Source organism: Brassica napus, unplaced genomic scaffold, assembly GCF_020379485.1.
Source record: "Brassica napus cultivar Da-Ae unplaced genomic scaffold, Da-Ae ScsIHWf_453;HRSCAF=690, whole genome shotgun sequence".
In the NCBI taxonomy this organism is placed as follows: Eukaryota; Viridiplantae; Streptophyta; class Magnoliopsida; order Brassicales; family Brassicaceae; genus Brassica; species Brassica napus.
In genome coordinates, this window is record NW_026016529.1 from 6,990 (window position 1) to 23,210 (window position 16,221).

At 35.7% G+C, this 16,221-nt stretch overlaps 2 protein-coding genes and 1 long non-coding RNA gene across 3 annotated transcripts; 2 read left to right on the forward strand and 1 right to left on the reverse strand.

Annotated features, from left to right (window-relative positions):
* Positions 1–1,096: 1,096 nt before the first annotated feature.
* LOC125604032 (glutathione S-transferase T3-like) lies at positions 1,097–1,873 on the reverse strand. Its single transcript, XM_048774674.1, has one exon. It carries the CDS (start codon positions 1,871–1,873, stop codon positions 1,097–1,099), a length of 777 nt encoding a protein of 258 aa, XP_048630631.1.
* A 1,967-nt stretch (positions 1,874–3,840) lies between these two features.
* Positions 3,841–6,991, forward strand: LOC125604033 (sterol 14-demethylase-like). Its single transcript, XM_048774679.1, has 3 exons — positions 3,841–3,996; positions 4,382–4,872; positions 5,059–6,991. The coding sequence occupies exons 2-3, from the start codon at positions 4,399–4,401 to the stop codon at positions 6,058–6,060; spliced, it is 1,476 nt and encodes a 491-aa protein (XP_048630636.1). The 5' UTR covers positions 3,841–3,996; positions 4,382–4,398; the 3' UTR covers positions 6,061–6,991.
* Positions 6,992–7,916: 925 nt separating this feature from the next.
* Positions 7,917–15,755, forward strand: LOC125604034. The gene is made up of 2 exons (XR_007335896.1): positions 7,917–11,637; positions 11,735–15,755. It is a non-coding gene; the product is annotated as an uncharacterized LOC125604034 (long non-coding RNA).
* The last annotated feature ends 466 nt before the right edge of the window (positions 15,756–16,221 follow it).

The following is a 16,221-nucleotide window of genomic DNA, read 5'->3' on the forward strand; positions in this document are numbered from 1 at the left end:
AAACCAAGTAATGAGTCCCTCCTTCTTCAATGTATATAACCCATCCCTTGAACTGATAGTAGCCTGAGCCGAACTGTTTTATCCACGAAACTTATCAAGAAACTAACATCTCGTGGTTGCTCTCTGTGACGACGTGAATTGGGCTTCCTCCATATAGAGTGTACTGTTGCTTAGAACGCATACCGGATCAGAAAAGTCTTGCATGGGGGCGTCCGTCTAGGATTGGAGATAATCTCAATGGTTTCACTCCATACCGTGGTGTTTAGTATATAAAATAATTGTCACAGTTAATAAATTGTTGGTGGGTGTCAGTCTATAAAATAATTGTCACAATTTACGAAATTGTTATGGTGGGGTCAGTCTAGGATTGGAGATAATCTCAATGATTTTGCATGATTTTAGTATGTGGTCTCCAATTTCATTAATAAAGTGTTTTTCGTTACAAATTGACTTGATTTTTACTTGAAAATTTTTAACATATTTTTTAATATTTCTGTTTCGGAGTGTTTCACAAGACATCTAATAATTACAAAATCAAAGTGGGAACAGGAAAGCCTAATCCAGAATATGTTCTAATGACTCATAAAGTCTCCTATCCTAAATCAAAAACAGTTACAGAGGACCTTAAAAGATCATGGGTGGAAGATAGGTACCTGTAAAGGGACAAACTCCTTCTCCTTAGGGCATGATTATTAGGGTCCTTGCTCTTGGGTCCTTAATACAAATATATTTATGTTAAGGACCCAAGAGTAAGGACCCCCAATAATCACGTCCTTAGAGCATCCACAATGGTGGCACCCATTGTGGAACCCTTAGGAATTTAAAAATAAATTTTTTTTTTGTTAAATAGTTAAGGATCCGAACAAAATGAGTGTTTACAATGGTGAGTCCTAATAAGAAGTTCTTAGAATAAATTTTTTTTTTTTTTTAAAAAAGTGAATTACCAAATGTTTCAATAATATAGCATGAATAAATTTAAAATCACAACAATTAAAAATAAAGATACAACAATTATTAATATTCATCACCAAGTGAGTGGCTCTTTTTTGCCAAGCAGACGTTCAAGGATCTTCTCTTTAGACAGCTTTTCTTTGATTTACATGATTGCGTGTATCTTTGCCAAAGACTCTTCTTTACCACTCTTCTTCTTCTTAGATGCAGCTTTAGCAGCCTTGACCCCAATAGGTCTGCCCTCTGCTTCATCTCCTCCATCAGCCTCCACGTCTCCTTTGCGCTTTTCCTTTCCACATTCTTTAGGCCCATAGGTGGAGCACCATTTCTGGTCATGCCTCAGCTCCCTCCAGCAGTGATCCATGCTGAACTTGTAGTCGTTAGTTTTGAATAAAATGTCTATGGCGGCTTTCATCACATCATCATCATTTTGGCCACTCCTCTGCTCCCTCAGAGCGGCGTCATAGCATCCAGCAAACTTGGATACGTCAGCGTTGATCCTACCCCAACGCTTCTTGCAGGAACAAACCTCTCTCGGTATTGTCCCAGCCAATTGCGGACTTGCGTTGTAGTAGTCGACAATGCGCTTCCAGAATGCACCAGCCCTCTGGTCATTACTTACGACAGCATCCTTACTAGTGTTAAGCCAAGCACCAATAAGGATTTTATCCTCCTTCGGACACCATTTCCTCCTCTCCTTAGGGTCGCCACCAGACTCGACAACAGGCTCGACAACTGACTCATTAGGACCTTGGCTACCCAACCAAAAAGGTTCGGGTGAATCAAGGTCCACTGTAGTCTGAGATTGACTAAACAAGAGGTTTGTATAACTAGTTTTAGGATCCATGGTTTTGAGAATGTTCTGTGTCGCTCTAATAGCAACACATAGCCTTAAGTAGGCGACCTTTAACCTAAGATACATTTCAACCGAGCAGTTAGGAAGATGGAAAGCAAAGTACTTGCATTCAACACCAATCAAATCAGACTAATAACACCTCTAAAACATTTAAAACAATCAAATCCTTGGCGGTAGGAAGGTAAAAAGCAAACTAGCATTTAAAAAAGCTAACTATAACTAGAATTTAACCAATCAAACTAGAACTAGCATTTAACCAAGCTAATATTTTTAAAAAGTTAATTACATTCACAATTGCTCCGACAGAGTACTACTATTTTTGAAGTTATATTTATTATTAGACTAACAAAATACACTAGGCTAAAACAGAGAGACGTAGCTGTAGTACCTTAATTATACATACACGGAAGGGGCTCTGGTTTAATTCTTCGAAGCTCTTCCTGCAAAAAAATATGATCAAATAGTCAATAGTTTTTCATAATTGAATAGAGAAGAACAACAATTTCAAATATTGAAACTTACCAGACTGAAACATCACCGCCAAACCAACCAAGAGTAGTGCAGCGACCATTACACAGACGCGCAACGCAAAGCCATTTCTAAGCACTGCATTCTTCTTAGATAACTCACACACCACCTTTTGTAGCTTCATCAGCTTCTGGTCACACTCAAATGCTTGCTCCTTCACCAGCCTAAGCTGTGTCTGAACGTCTCTGAGCTCCTCCGTAACAGCTACATCCCACCACTTCCAGATGTGGCAGTCCCCATCGTTTACATTCTCGCACGTCAGATATAAGCGCCCTGGATCTTTACGCGTGTAAGATGTTGCAACTACTGCATCAGAACCACAGTAGCATGTCGAAGGCATTCCATCATCAGCTTCGTCTCCATACACTTGATGCAAGATCCTACTGTCATCTTCATCCTTGTACAGTTCACATTCTGCTTCAAGAAGGGACGTCATGTCAAGCGACTCTGCTGAAGAAGAAGGCTGTGTATACGAATAATCTTGTCCCATTATGTCTCTGTAAACATGAAAGAAATCATGTAAGATTAAACGAGGAAGATAAAGTGAGGAAGAAATCAAAGATCATTAGGGTAAGAACTGATTTAAGAAAACAAGACAAATTGTTTGAAACGAAAATCGTTTTCAAACTCAAACTACAAACCGAACTAAAACCCCCTTCTTTGAAACCCTAATTTCAAACGACCTTAAACCCCAAATCGATTGAAAACCCCCATCTTTAAAACCCTAATTTCAAACGTTTTTGTCCACAAATCGATTGAAAACACAAATCAGAACCCTAATTTCAGAGGGAAACAACATGTAACCTAATCTAAATCGAAAAAACAGCAAAAGAAAGCTTCAATTTACCTTCGTCAAAATCGATTGGAAATCGCCTTTTATCGCCTTTTCTCGACACTTTCTTTTTTTTCTCTCCTTCGTCGAAAATGAATTTTTTTTCCGTCTACACCAAAGACGAATGAATCTTCCGCCAATACCCACCTGCCAAGTCGCCCAAGGTTCAGCTCCCTCGACCCCTTACTTACGGGTTGATCCTTAGATAATTATGCTGAAATATAGTTTTTATATTACCATTAACTTTGGTAATGACCCTTAGGAATCGCTAAGGGCTTCCGTTGCGGTTGGTCTTAGTACCTTACACCCTGGAGATGAATGTTCTAGGTGGTAATTGGATCTTTCGTACTAAACTTAATTATGATGGATCCTTTGATAAGCTCAAAGCGGGCTTAATTGCTAAAAGATTCAATCAAGAAGAATGGATTGACTATCTAGACAACTACAGTCAAATGATACAAATGCCTTGCAGTCAAAACTATTCTACATATGGCGAAGGACGAAGCTAGTAACAAGACACAGGGTGCACATGCACCCATAGTTTTACAAAAGGTAATGTAATGTCACCATAAGCGACAATACATAAGAGATTAATAAAAAATACATAATAAATTACATCAAAAACAAAAGCAAAGGTGTCAATTTCTCATCCATCTCAACCCATCTTTATTTAGAACCGCTTTGCTCTTCTCCGAAATGATTCAACCTAAAGCAAGCCCTTAAAATTATTTTGTTTGGCTATATAAGTTGTAATCATTTGTAATAACATCTTAAGAGATAAAGTTAATTTCTGAAACTTGGGTCATCTTCAACGATTAACTCCTCCAAAGTAAGCTTATTGGAATCTCTTCTTATTTTTATATTTTTTGTCACTGATTGGAATCTCCTCTTACACCAACCAATAATAGTGCTTTTCGTTTCTCTAAGCTTTGTGTATCGATCTTCACTTAATTGTTCTCGTTTTCTCGTATAAGGTCTTAAACATTATTATTCTCGTATAAAGTCTTAAACATTATTATCAGTCTTAAACATTATGTTTCTACGTTTTTAATTTGAATGCCCTTTTTCAAAAACACAAAAAAAAAGTCTTAAACATTATTATCAGTCAAGAACCAATCTGATCTAATCATGCATGGGGATTCAAATGGCAAAACACACTACTCTCGTCCTCTGCATGTGTGATTCTGACTTTTTATTGTCAATGAACGTCACAGTTAAAGACAACGAAAAAATGGAACTGGATTCGGACAACAACTTATTAAAGACGGGTTTGGTTATAGTGGCGACACTTGCTATATCCAAACTCATCTTCTCCTTCTTCACTTCCCAGTCCAGGAAGAAGCGTCATCCTCCCACTCTTCAAGCTTGGCTTCCATTGATCGGAAGCCTTATCCGGTTCTTGAAAGGCCCTGTCGTAATGCTTAGAGATGAATACCCTAAGCTTGGAAGTGTCTTCACAGTGAATCTTCTTCACAAAAAGATGACTTTTCTCATTGGTCCTGAAGTCTCCGCTCATTTTTTCAAAGCTCATGATTCTGTTCTCAGCCAGCAGGAAGTTTACAAATTCAACGTGCCTACTTTTGGCCCTGGAGTTGTTTTCGATGTCGACTACACCGTTCGTCAGGAACAGTTTCGGTTCTTCAGCGAGGCACTCCGAGTCAACAAGCTAAAGGCTTACGTGGATATGATGATTACTGAAGCTGAAGTATATTATAGCTTGTTTTGGCATATTACATACAATTTTTTGGATCTTTTAGCCATATTTTTTTTATTATTATTATTTTAGCCATATTATTGATTTTAGCATATTACATATATACAAGTGACAAAAAGAAGCATATTACATATATACTATTTAAATATGAATATAGCTTGTTTTTTTTCTTGGCAGGGTTTCTTCTCCAACTGGGGAGAGAGTGGTGAAGTTGATCTTAAGGAAGAGCTAGACAGTCTCATCATCTTGACTGCAAGTAGATGTCTACTGGGTCGAGAAGTACGTGACCAGCTTTTTGATGACGTCACTGCTTTGTTCCATGATCTTGACAATGGAATGCTTCCCATCAGTGTTCTCTTCCCATACCTCCCTATTCCAGCTCACCGTCGTCGCGACCGTGCTCGTGTAAAGCTTTCTGAGATTTTCTCAAACATCATGTTGTCGAGAAAACACTCTGGCAAATCAGAGAACGACATGTTGCAGTGTTTCATCGAGTCAAAGTACAGAGACGGTAGACAGACAACCGAATCCGAGGTAGCGGGTTTGCTCATCGCTGCTCTCTTTGCAGGACAGCAGACGAGCTCTATCACTTCCACGTGGACCGGTGCTTATCTGATGAAATACAAAGAGTACTCGTCCGCTGCCTTGGATGAGCAGAAGAAGCTGATTGAGAAACATGGAGACAAGATTGATCACGACATCATATCCTCGGAGATGAATGTTCTCTACCGTTGCATTAAGGAAGCGTTGAGGCTTCACCCTCCGTTGATCATGCTAATGAGAGCCTCCCACAGTGATTTCAACGTAACAACCAGGGATGGGAAAACGTATGACATCCCAAAGGGTCATATCGTTGCAACCTCGCCTGCTTTTGCAAACCGCTTGCCGCATGTCTTCAAGAACCCGGACAGCTACGACCCGGATAGATTCTCCCCGGGAAGAGAAGAGGACAAAGCCGCAGGGGCATTTTCGTACATTTCATTCGGTGGAGGTAGGCACGGGTGTCTTGGAGAGCCCTTTGCTTACCTTCAAATCAAAGCCATATGGAGTCATTTGTTGAGGAACTTTGAGCTTGAGTTGGTTTCACCCTTCCCTGAGATGGACTGGAACGCTATGGTGGTTGGCATTAAAGGCAATGTGATGGTGCGTTATAAGCGGCGTCAACTTGTCTTAGATTAACGTGGTTTTTGCAACCTTTGGTTTCTGTATTTATCTCTCTCTCTCTCTAGTTTTAGTTATGTGGTTGAATGTAGGGATGTTAACTTTGGGTAAAATAACCCAGCCCACCCCAACCCACAAATAACCCAACCCAGTTTATATCCAACCCGCAAAAACCCAGAAACATCAATATTGAAATCCAAACAAAAAAAAAACCCAATATGGTATAGGTTTACCCGTGGGTATCCAAAGTATTATCTTATTTACTCTGAAGATCATGTAAAATATTAATATCATTAATGTGAGCTTTAATATAAAAACAAGATTTTGCAATTTTATAGAAAACTTGTTTTAGCGCAAAAACTCGTTTATGATTTTGGAGAAAAAACTCGTTTTTTCGAAAAAAAAAATTATTTTGCAATTTTAACCGGAACTCATTTTGTGGTTTAAGCAGTAAACATCGTTTTGACAGGAAAACTCATTTATGGTTTTAACGAGAAAACTTGTTAAATTGTTTTTGTGGCTTTAGCGGAAAATTTTCTTTTTGCAGTTTTTGGTCGGAAATTTTTTTTTTGTGGTTTTGGTTGGAAAACTAGATTTTTGCGGTTTGCGGGAAAAATAATCTTTTTGGTTTTGGCGGAAAAACTCGTTTTTGCGGTTTTGGCGGAAAAACTTGTTTTTACGGTTTTGGTGGGAAAATAGGCCTGGGTTCGCGGGTCAACCCGCCCCGCACGACCCGCCAACCCGCGGATCGTTTCTTTTTTTTTAGTCAAAATTTTGACCCGCTCAACCCGCAAAGAAATAAACTAATACCCGCACCCGCCCCACTTTATTTTGCGGGTAACCCGCGGGACCCGCGGATTATATTTTTAATTAAAAAAATAATAATTTAATTAGTTTTTCTATAAAATAATATATTTATAAGTAATTTTTTATATTATTTTTAATAAATTTAATTATTTTTGTTTAAAATAAATTATTTTTCTAAAAAAATCGAATTTTTCAAAAAAAAAAAGATTTTTTTATTTTTTATTTTATTTTGCGGGTTGGCGGGTATCCGCAAATCAAAATCCACCAACCCGCACCCGCCCCGCAAAAAATAGTCTTAACCCGCACCCGCACCCGCGACTTGATTTTTTCAAAACGCTCGACCCGCACCCGCCCCGCGGCGGGTCAAATGGGGCGGGCCCCGCGGGCTTTGATTTAAATTCCCAGGCCTACGGGAAAATTTGTTAGATTTTGGCGGGAAACCTGTTTTCGATTTTGGTGGGAACAATCTTTTTGCGATTTTTTGCGGAAAAACTCGGTGTTACAGTATTTTGCGAGAAAATTTGGTTTATCGGTTTTGGCAGGAAAACTCGGTTTTACGGTTTTGGCGGGAAAACTCGGTTTTGATTTTGACGGAAAAATTCGGTTTTGCGGTTTTGGCGGGAAAATTCGATTTTTTGGTTTTGGCGGGAAAACTCGGTTTTTCGTTTTTGGCGGGAAACTCGGTTTTTCGGTTTCGGCGGGAAAACTCGGTTTATTGGTTTCGACGGGAAAACTCGTTTTTATTTTGACGAGAAAACTCGGTTTTTCGGTTTTGGCGGGAAAACTCGATTTTTCGGTTTTGGGGGGGGAGGGGGTACTCGGTCTTTCGGTTTCGGCAGGAAAAATCGTTTTGTCGGGAAAATTGGGTTTTACGGTATTGGCGGGAAAACACCTTTTGCAGTTTTGGCGGGAAAACTCGATTTTGCGGTTTTCAGTCAGAAAAGTCGATTTTGCGGTTTTAGCGGAAAAACTCGATTATACGATTTTTGCGGGAAAATTCAGTTTTGCGGTTTTGGACCTGTTCAAAATATAACACAAATCGATAAAATAATAACTTTTTAGAAAATTCTATGTAAATATTTTTTCCTTGTAAAATTATAAATTAATACTATTTAAATATATATATTTCATAAAAGCACAAACAAACATTGTATTATTTGTTTTATTTCCACAATGGAATTCATGTCTATTTTTTCTTAATCTTAAATATATTTTGATAATATTTAGTTAAATTATATCTAAAAACCATATTCGAGTCATATGAAACATATTTCATATACACCAAATAATATAATAAAAATATCAGAGTCTAGTTTCTAAAATTTAATTAATGTATATACAGTAAAACTAATATTACATGTTTGATTTTGGAAAATAGGCACCATATGTTAAAATTATAACAATTGTGAAAGCTTAGAAATGTACCACTCTACTTAAGCAATTAAAAAGTTGGGTCAAATCATACTCAAAAGAAAGACTAATAATTGACATGGAACAGATTAATCATAGCCTTATTTCCATGTTCACGGTTGCACTTGCAGTTGCGCTGAGCTTGGAACATAAGGGCACACAAATGGGCACTAGAATACCGGGAGCACAAATACAAATTTGTTGTGTTTTCTATGATTCAGACCTCTCCCATATTCACAGACTTGAAATATTTTATCGTGTCCAAGTATGTTAGCTCTTTGGTTGTAACGGATCTCAGTCCGTGTCCACCATTGTCTAGATCGACAAGCACAGCAACTTTCCTCGTCAATGAAGAAACTCCCAGCTAGACCATCAACATTAAAAATAGAGATGGACCTCAATAACTTGCTCCATGAAACTGCGTCTTGATTAATCTTATTTGTGATCCAAATCTCCAATGCCGGACCGTTCACCCAGCTTTCCTGTAAGACCGCAAGCTGCTCCTCTCTAACAAAAGATAACGACACAAATATATCTACACTATGAGCGTTAAATGGTGGAGGCAGCCGCTTACCAAATCTCTTTGTTGTAAAATCAAAAGAGATTATATCCTCAATATTATTTCTTTTACCCACTCTCATCCTCTTTTTAGCTAAAAGATGAGTATTCCTTTCAGAGACACGCCATTTTGATAAAAATCTATATTTATTTCAGTAAAAATAATGCGTGATTATGAAAAATTTCACTGATAGATTTGTGTACATGTAAAGGGTATATGTTTTCTCTTTTAACTATCTAAAATGCTGCATTTCGTGCTTTGATTTTATTAGTCGTCTAATTTGGGTTTATATATGTTTTTCAGTTCTATTTTCCAGGACAAGTGTAGTTTACTATAATGTAGTCCAGTTTTGTTATATCAGGCTATGTCGAGATGACTGTTGCAGTAACCGAGTCAGTGTTGAAGAAGAGAATGAGCGAGGACGGAACATTCTAATGCACCCTAATTTCATATGTTGAATGAGCTAGGTCCATATGTTGGATCCAATTGGTGTCAAAATGTATGCCTTCTCTATGATAACATTCTGATGCACCTTGGTAGATTTGTGTACATGTAAAGGGTATAGGTTTTCTCTTTTTACTATCTAAAATGCTACATTTCGTGCTTTGATTTTATTAGCAGTCTAACTTGGGTTTATATACATTTTTCAGTTCTATTTTCCAGGACAAGTGTAGCTTAATATAGTGTAATCCAGTCTTGTTATATTTGGCTATGTCGAGATGACGGTTGCAGTAACTAAAACTGTTGTTCCCGAGTCAGTGTTGAAGAAGAGAGTGAGGGAGGACGGAACATTCTAATGCACCCTGAAAATCATAAGTTGAATGAGCTAGGTCCATATGTTGGATCCAATTGGTGTCAAAATATATGCCTTCTCTATGATAACATTCTGATGCACCTTTGGTTCCAGGGGATAGGGAAGCATGACATCATCTATGTGGACGATCTGATCCCACATTTCGTAGAACATTTGTGTTAAAAAGTGTGCCTATATGAGGCCTAGGCTAGAGGTGAAGTTACTTGGACCCGGCGGTGATTGTGGAAGTTGATGAGATAAAATTGAAGAAGATTTTGGAGGAGATGGGGCTGGTGAATTGTTTGTGGAAGTTGAAGAGTATAATTATGATGATGAATGGATTTTTAGTTTTAAAGTTTGTTTTCAGCTTGTTTTATGAAAACTTTATTTTAAAACTTGTTTGAATAGTTTATTGTTCCGTTGTTTTCTATTACCTAAATACTTTTTTGACATTTGAAAGTACACGCTTCAGTTCTTAAACTTGGAAAATTTAAACAATTTACACTAGCAGAAGTTCAGTCACATGATTCAGAAGTAATCGTTAAGAGGAGAAAAACAAAAACAAGTAAAAATTAACAACTAACAACGCAATACAAATTATTTAAACTTCAAAATAAAATAACATTTTTTAAACTTAAGAAGCAAACGTATTTGTAATTAAACTACAAAAGCAATTGTGATAACATAAAACATAAATATTGACCAAATACCAAAAACATATATTAAACTAAATATTTGAGTTAATTATTCTTGTAATAGATAATCATTTTAGGTATTCATTAATATCTTGTATATTTTTGGTATATTCAGATATTTATTTGAGTTTGGGTTTGGTTCGGGTAAAACTCATAATCCAAAATACCGTAGAACAAGACTCATTCGGTATTTATGTCGGATTTGGTTTGGATTCATTTTTATCGGATCGGGTTTGGTTCTTGTTTTTGGATTCGGTTTATTCGCCTAGTTATGTATCAAATTAAAAAAATTGTGTCAGTTATAATATATGTCAATATATTTTGGATTATGTTTTAAATAAGTTATAAATAGAATATGCAATGTATTATGGATTATGGATTATGGATTATTTTAAATAAGTCACTCATAAAAATCCATTAGAGTTAATTTCAAATGATTATATATAAGAATATGTGCAAAGTCATTTAGAGGTGAGTATTCAATCATTAATTCTAAATTTTACTATATGATATATAGGTTTATAATTTAAAAGATTAAAAACTGAAATCATTTTTAATGAAATTATGTGTACGAATTACAAATTATCTATAATATATCTTAGATTTTGTATTTAATCATTTACTCATGAAATCTATTAGACTTAATTTCAAATGACACCATATAATAATCATTTAGTTTTGAATAAAATGATTTTTAATGAACTATTTGAGCTTAACTGAAGAACACTATATTTAGAAATCTATGACACATGATTTACAAATTAAAGATCGGATAACATTTAGTTCTAAAACAAAATCTAAAATCATTAAATGAATAATACCAAATTATGGTTAAATTTAAACTTTTAAAAGTCCATCATTATATAGCACCTCTTTAGTTTTAAATACGTTAAATTAGATTTTAGTAACACTGAATTTTAAAATATATTAAATATTTACAAAATACAAAATCCAATAATAGTAAATTTTAAATCAATTTCATTAATAGAAAAAGCAACATATAGTCGTTAGATTTGGACTATATTAAAATCCTCTTTCTCTTTTTTTAAACAAAGAACATTTATTCTTAAACTCCCTCATAAAAATGTCTTTGAATCATAAATACATCACTGAGAGAGCTCTGCATCATCCTATTGCAATATATATATCTCACTGTTGGATTTAATTCTTGTTACAGCAATCAAACGTAGTAAAAAACTAGAATTTCAACCAATAGGATCACTCTAAAACGAAAATAAAAGAAGGCAGTCGATTGAAAAATCATAGTGTCTCTGAGAACTTGAAACTTAGCAAAACAATCATCATCATCATTATAATCAACATCAGCTGCGGTGTGTCATCATCTATCTGGATATTTTCTTTTGATTTGTAATAATGTTCTATCATTCTTGCTTATCTTAGATTCTGTTTTTCTTCAATGATTTATAGAAGACAATGGGCAAGTAGGTTAACGTGAGTAGCTTCCAGCCTGGGGTGAACGCAATGGAGGTTAGCAGCTTTTCGAGAGTATCACTGGTTTGGAAACTATTCACGAGATCAGGCTTAAAGAGACTAAGGGTGGTCGTGACAAAAAAAAAAAAAAAAAAAAAGAGACTAAGGGTGGTGGTAAATTTTATGCGTTGGTTCAATTTACACAAGAGACACATGCGAAGAAACTCCTCACGTGATCCACCGAAGTCAACACACCCTATTGTCTACGAAAAACTGAACCAACATGTTGATGATGAGTATGAGAAGTTAAACTTCAGCAGAGATGGGTTTGATGAATGGATAAAAACTACAGATTTTACATCATGTTCTCTAACTTACATCATGTTCTCTAACTGGTTAGTCATCTGCCATTATTTTAAAGTTTCCCTATGAGCGCAAGGTTGATTTCAAAAATAATCAACCATTTTCACTATATATTATCTTACTATGGAATCGGGGTTTTCATATTCATCAAATACCAACAGCCTTGCCCTTGTTGTTGATCCACCTCCAAAAATCGATTTGCCTTTTGAGATTTTGTTTAGTGTTAATTCATTGGTGCATGATGCGTGTTTTCCTGCCACAAGTCTTGATATTGAGTTTTATCTGTTTCTTGATCCCAAAACACAAGACAGGGCGCATTCATTGATTATGCTATTCAAAAGTTATTGTGCCTTGGAAAAATTTCGTATGCTCATGTTGCTTGGCTCACCCAAGAGTACTCAGAATGGAAGAAGAAAGAAAAGCCTATGCAAGCGATTTTAGAATATAAACTTGGACTTTTTAATATACCTAGGGTTAAAGTTACACCAACTAGAGTGTACTTCTCTGGACCGGAGCCTTATGAGTCAAATCGTGTCTTTAGATACTATGACGAAATTGTTGATATACTCTAAAGACTAGATTTGACTCATTAGGCTTCAGTCCAGAGAAGTACACTCGCGTAGGTGTAATTTTGACCCTACGTATATTAAAAAGTTCACGTTGATAGTCCAAAGTTGATTTCGTAGGCTTTTCTTTCTTCCCCCATTCCAAGGACTCTTTGGTTAGCCAAGCAACATGCTCATAGGAACATTTTCCAAGGCATAATAACTTTGGAAGAGCATAATCAATGAATGCTCTGTCGTGTGTTTTGGGATCAAGAAACTGATAAAACTCAGTATCAAGACTTGTGGGAGGAAGACATGCATTCTGCACCAATGAATTAACATTGAACAAAATCTCAAAAGGCAAATCAATTTCTGGAGGTGGATCAACAACAGGGGAAAGGCTGTTGGTATTTGATGAATATGAAAACTCCGATTCCATAGTAAAGATAATATAAGGGGAAACTGTTGATTATTTTTGAAATCAACCTTGCGCTCATAGGGAAACTTTAAAAAAAATGGCAGATGACTGACCAATTAGAGAACATGATGTAAAATCTGTAGTTTTTATCCATTCATCAAATCCATCTCTGCTGAAGTATTACTTCTCATACTCATCATCAACATGTTGGTTCTGTTTTTCATAGATTTTGGGACCTCCTTTTAACTGAATCAAAAGAAGCTTTGAAGCCTTTTCTTGTGAGAGATGCCAATTGATTTGCCTGATGTTCTCAAAAGGTATCTTCATTCGGTAGTTTCACCCAAATGCACCGAGAAATGCAGGTTATGGTTGCCACTTCCAAAAGTACCACAAGCACTGAACAGATATCTGAGTTTCTCGGGTGAACCAAAAAATACAAAGTACATGAGTAAACCATCAACATCATGTTCCATTGAATCTCTGTCTTTACTGTCAGTTTCATCTTTCCATTCATAAAATTTGAGACGATAGGGTGTGTTGACTTTGGTGGATCGCGTGAGGAGTTTATTCCCATCTGTCTCTTGTGTAAATTGAACCAACGCATAAAATTTACCACCTGGTCAACAGGAGTTTCTTGGCTTAAAGAGACTCAGCCAAGTATGCGGCTAGGCTGGGACAATCTTTCGGTTCTTCTAAAGAGACGCTCAAAGTCAAAGCTGATGACATTGAGCTAATTCCTGATGTGGAGATCTTCTCTTTAGAGAAACGCTATCCAGAGAACGGCAAGGAATAATGAATTCCCTAACGTTCCCTACCATTCACGAGGAATAAATTTTTCTTCTCGTTCCCTGCCATTCCTTTTTTTGTAGAGAAAGAACAAAAGTATTCCTTGTTAAATTTGAGAAAGAACAACCATTCTTTTTCATTCTTGCAATTTATTCCTTTACGTTTATTTTCTATTCGTTTCTCTTGTTTCCAGAATGGTCACCAGTCGAACCAATAGAGTTTTCATATGGAATTGGCAAGATATCTTCTGAGTTTGCTGAACTTGTGGCTAGGAAATGCAACATCAAAGGGGATTCTCCATCGATCTGCTTTTGAAATTAGACATGGAGGGTACAAAGGAGCTTTGAGCTTGTGTGTAGAGACTAATTCTACACATTGTTTTGCATTACAAATTTTATCACATCAATTTTTTTATTATTTATTTATAAATTGCTCCATGAAACTGCGTCTGGATCAATCTTATTTGTGATCCAAATCTCCAATGACGGACCGTTCACTCAGCTTTCCTGTAAGACCGCAAGCTGCTCCTCTCTAACAAAAGATAACGACACAAATATATTTACACTATGAGCGTTAAATGGTGGAGGCATTATATCCTCAATATTATTTCTTCTATCCACTCTCATCCCTCTTTAGCTAAAAGATGAATATTCCACAAGGCAAAGCTCGTAGGAAGAAGAAGCTTAGGAGTAATGAAGTTTTGGAATTTCAGGAGAATAAAAAACAGAATAAATTTGTTCATGAGTTAATTCTTTTATAGGTTGCACATTGTTGTAAAAAAGGCCTTTTAATTAAATTTAACGTTCAATTAAAAAAGAAAGAAAGATCAGTATTCCTTTCAAAGACACGCCACTTTGATAAAAATCTATATTCCAGTCGAGATTGACGTTAAAACCTTCCATGAATTAGAGCTCAAATCGTATATTTCAGTAATAATAATGTGTGATTATGAAAAATATCAATGATAGATTTGTGTACATGTAAAGGGTATAGGTTTTCTCTTTTTACTATCTAAAATGCTACATTCCGGGCATTGACTTTATTAGCAGTCTAACTTGGGTTTATATACGTTTTTCAGTTCTATTTTCCAGGACAAGTGTAGTTTAATATACTGTAATCCAGTTTTGTTATATTTGGCTATGTCGAGATGACTGTTGCAGTAACCAAAACTGTAGTTCCCGAGTCTGTGTTGAAGAAGAGAGTGAGGGAGGACGGAACATTCTAATGCACCCTGAAAATCATAAGTGGAATGAGCTAGGTCCATATGTTGGATCCAATTGGTGTCAAAATATATGCCTTCTCTATGATAACATTCTGATGCACCTTGGTTTTCAGGAGATAGGGAAGCATGACATCATCTATGTGGACGATCTGATCCCACATTTGGTAGAACATGTGTGTTATAAAGTGTGCCTAGACGAGCCCTAGGCTAGAGGTGAAGTTACTTGGAGCCGGCGGTGATTGTGGAAGTTGATGAGAATGAAATTGAAGAAGATTTTGGAGGAGATGGGGCTGGTAAAGTGTTTGTGGAAGATGAAGAGTATAATTATGATGATGAATGGATTTTTAGTTTTAAAGTTTGTTTTCAGCATAGTTGACTTATTTTAAATAGTTTATTGTTCCGTTGTTTTCTGTTACCAAAATACTTTTTTGACATTTGAAAGTACACACTTCAGTTCTTAAACTTTGGAAAATTTAAACAATTTACACTAGCAGAAGCTTAGTGACATGATTCAGAAGTAATCGCTAAGAGGAGAAAAACAAAAACAAGTAAAAATTAACAACTAACAACGCAATAAATTTATTTAAACTTCAAAATAAAATCACATTGTTTAAACTTAAGAAGCAAACATATTCGTAATTAAACTTCAATGCAATTGTCAAAACAGAAAAAAACAAAAATATTGACCAAATACCAAAAACATATATTCAACTAAATATTTGAGTTAATTATTCATTTAATAGATAATTATTTTAGGTACTCAATAATATCTTGTGTATTTTTGGTTTTTCAGATATTTATTTGGGTTTGAGTTTGGTTCGGATAAAACTCATAATCCAAAATACCGTAGAACAAGGCACGTTCGGTATTTATGTTGGGTTTGGTTTGGATTCATTTTTATCGAATCAGGTTCGGTTCTGGTTTTTGTATCCGGTTTATTCGCCCAGTTATATATCAAATTAAAAAAATTTGTGTGAATTCTAACATATGCAAGATATTTTGGATTCTAATTTAAATAAGTTATAAATAGAATATGCTATATATTATGGATTATTTTAAATAAGTTACTAATAAAGATCCGTTAATTTCAAATGATTATATTTAGAAATTGTTGCAAAGTCATTTAGATGTTATTATTCAATCATTGATT

Bases quoted from the DNA above. Each gene is read 5' to 3' on its own strand.
- LOC125604032 (XM_048774674.1), bottom strand. From the start codon at position 1,873: ATGTATCTTAGGTTAAAGGTCGCCTACTTAAGGCTATGTGTTGCTATT.
- LOC125604033 (XM_048774679.1), top strand. From the start codon at position 4,399: ATGGAACTGGATTCGGACAACAACTTATTAAAGACGGGTTTGGTTATA. The intron at 4,873-5,058 runs GTATATTATAGC...TTTTCTTGGCAG, and splicing joins TGATGATTACTGAAGCTGAA to GGTTTCTTCTCCAACTGGGG.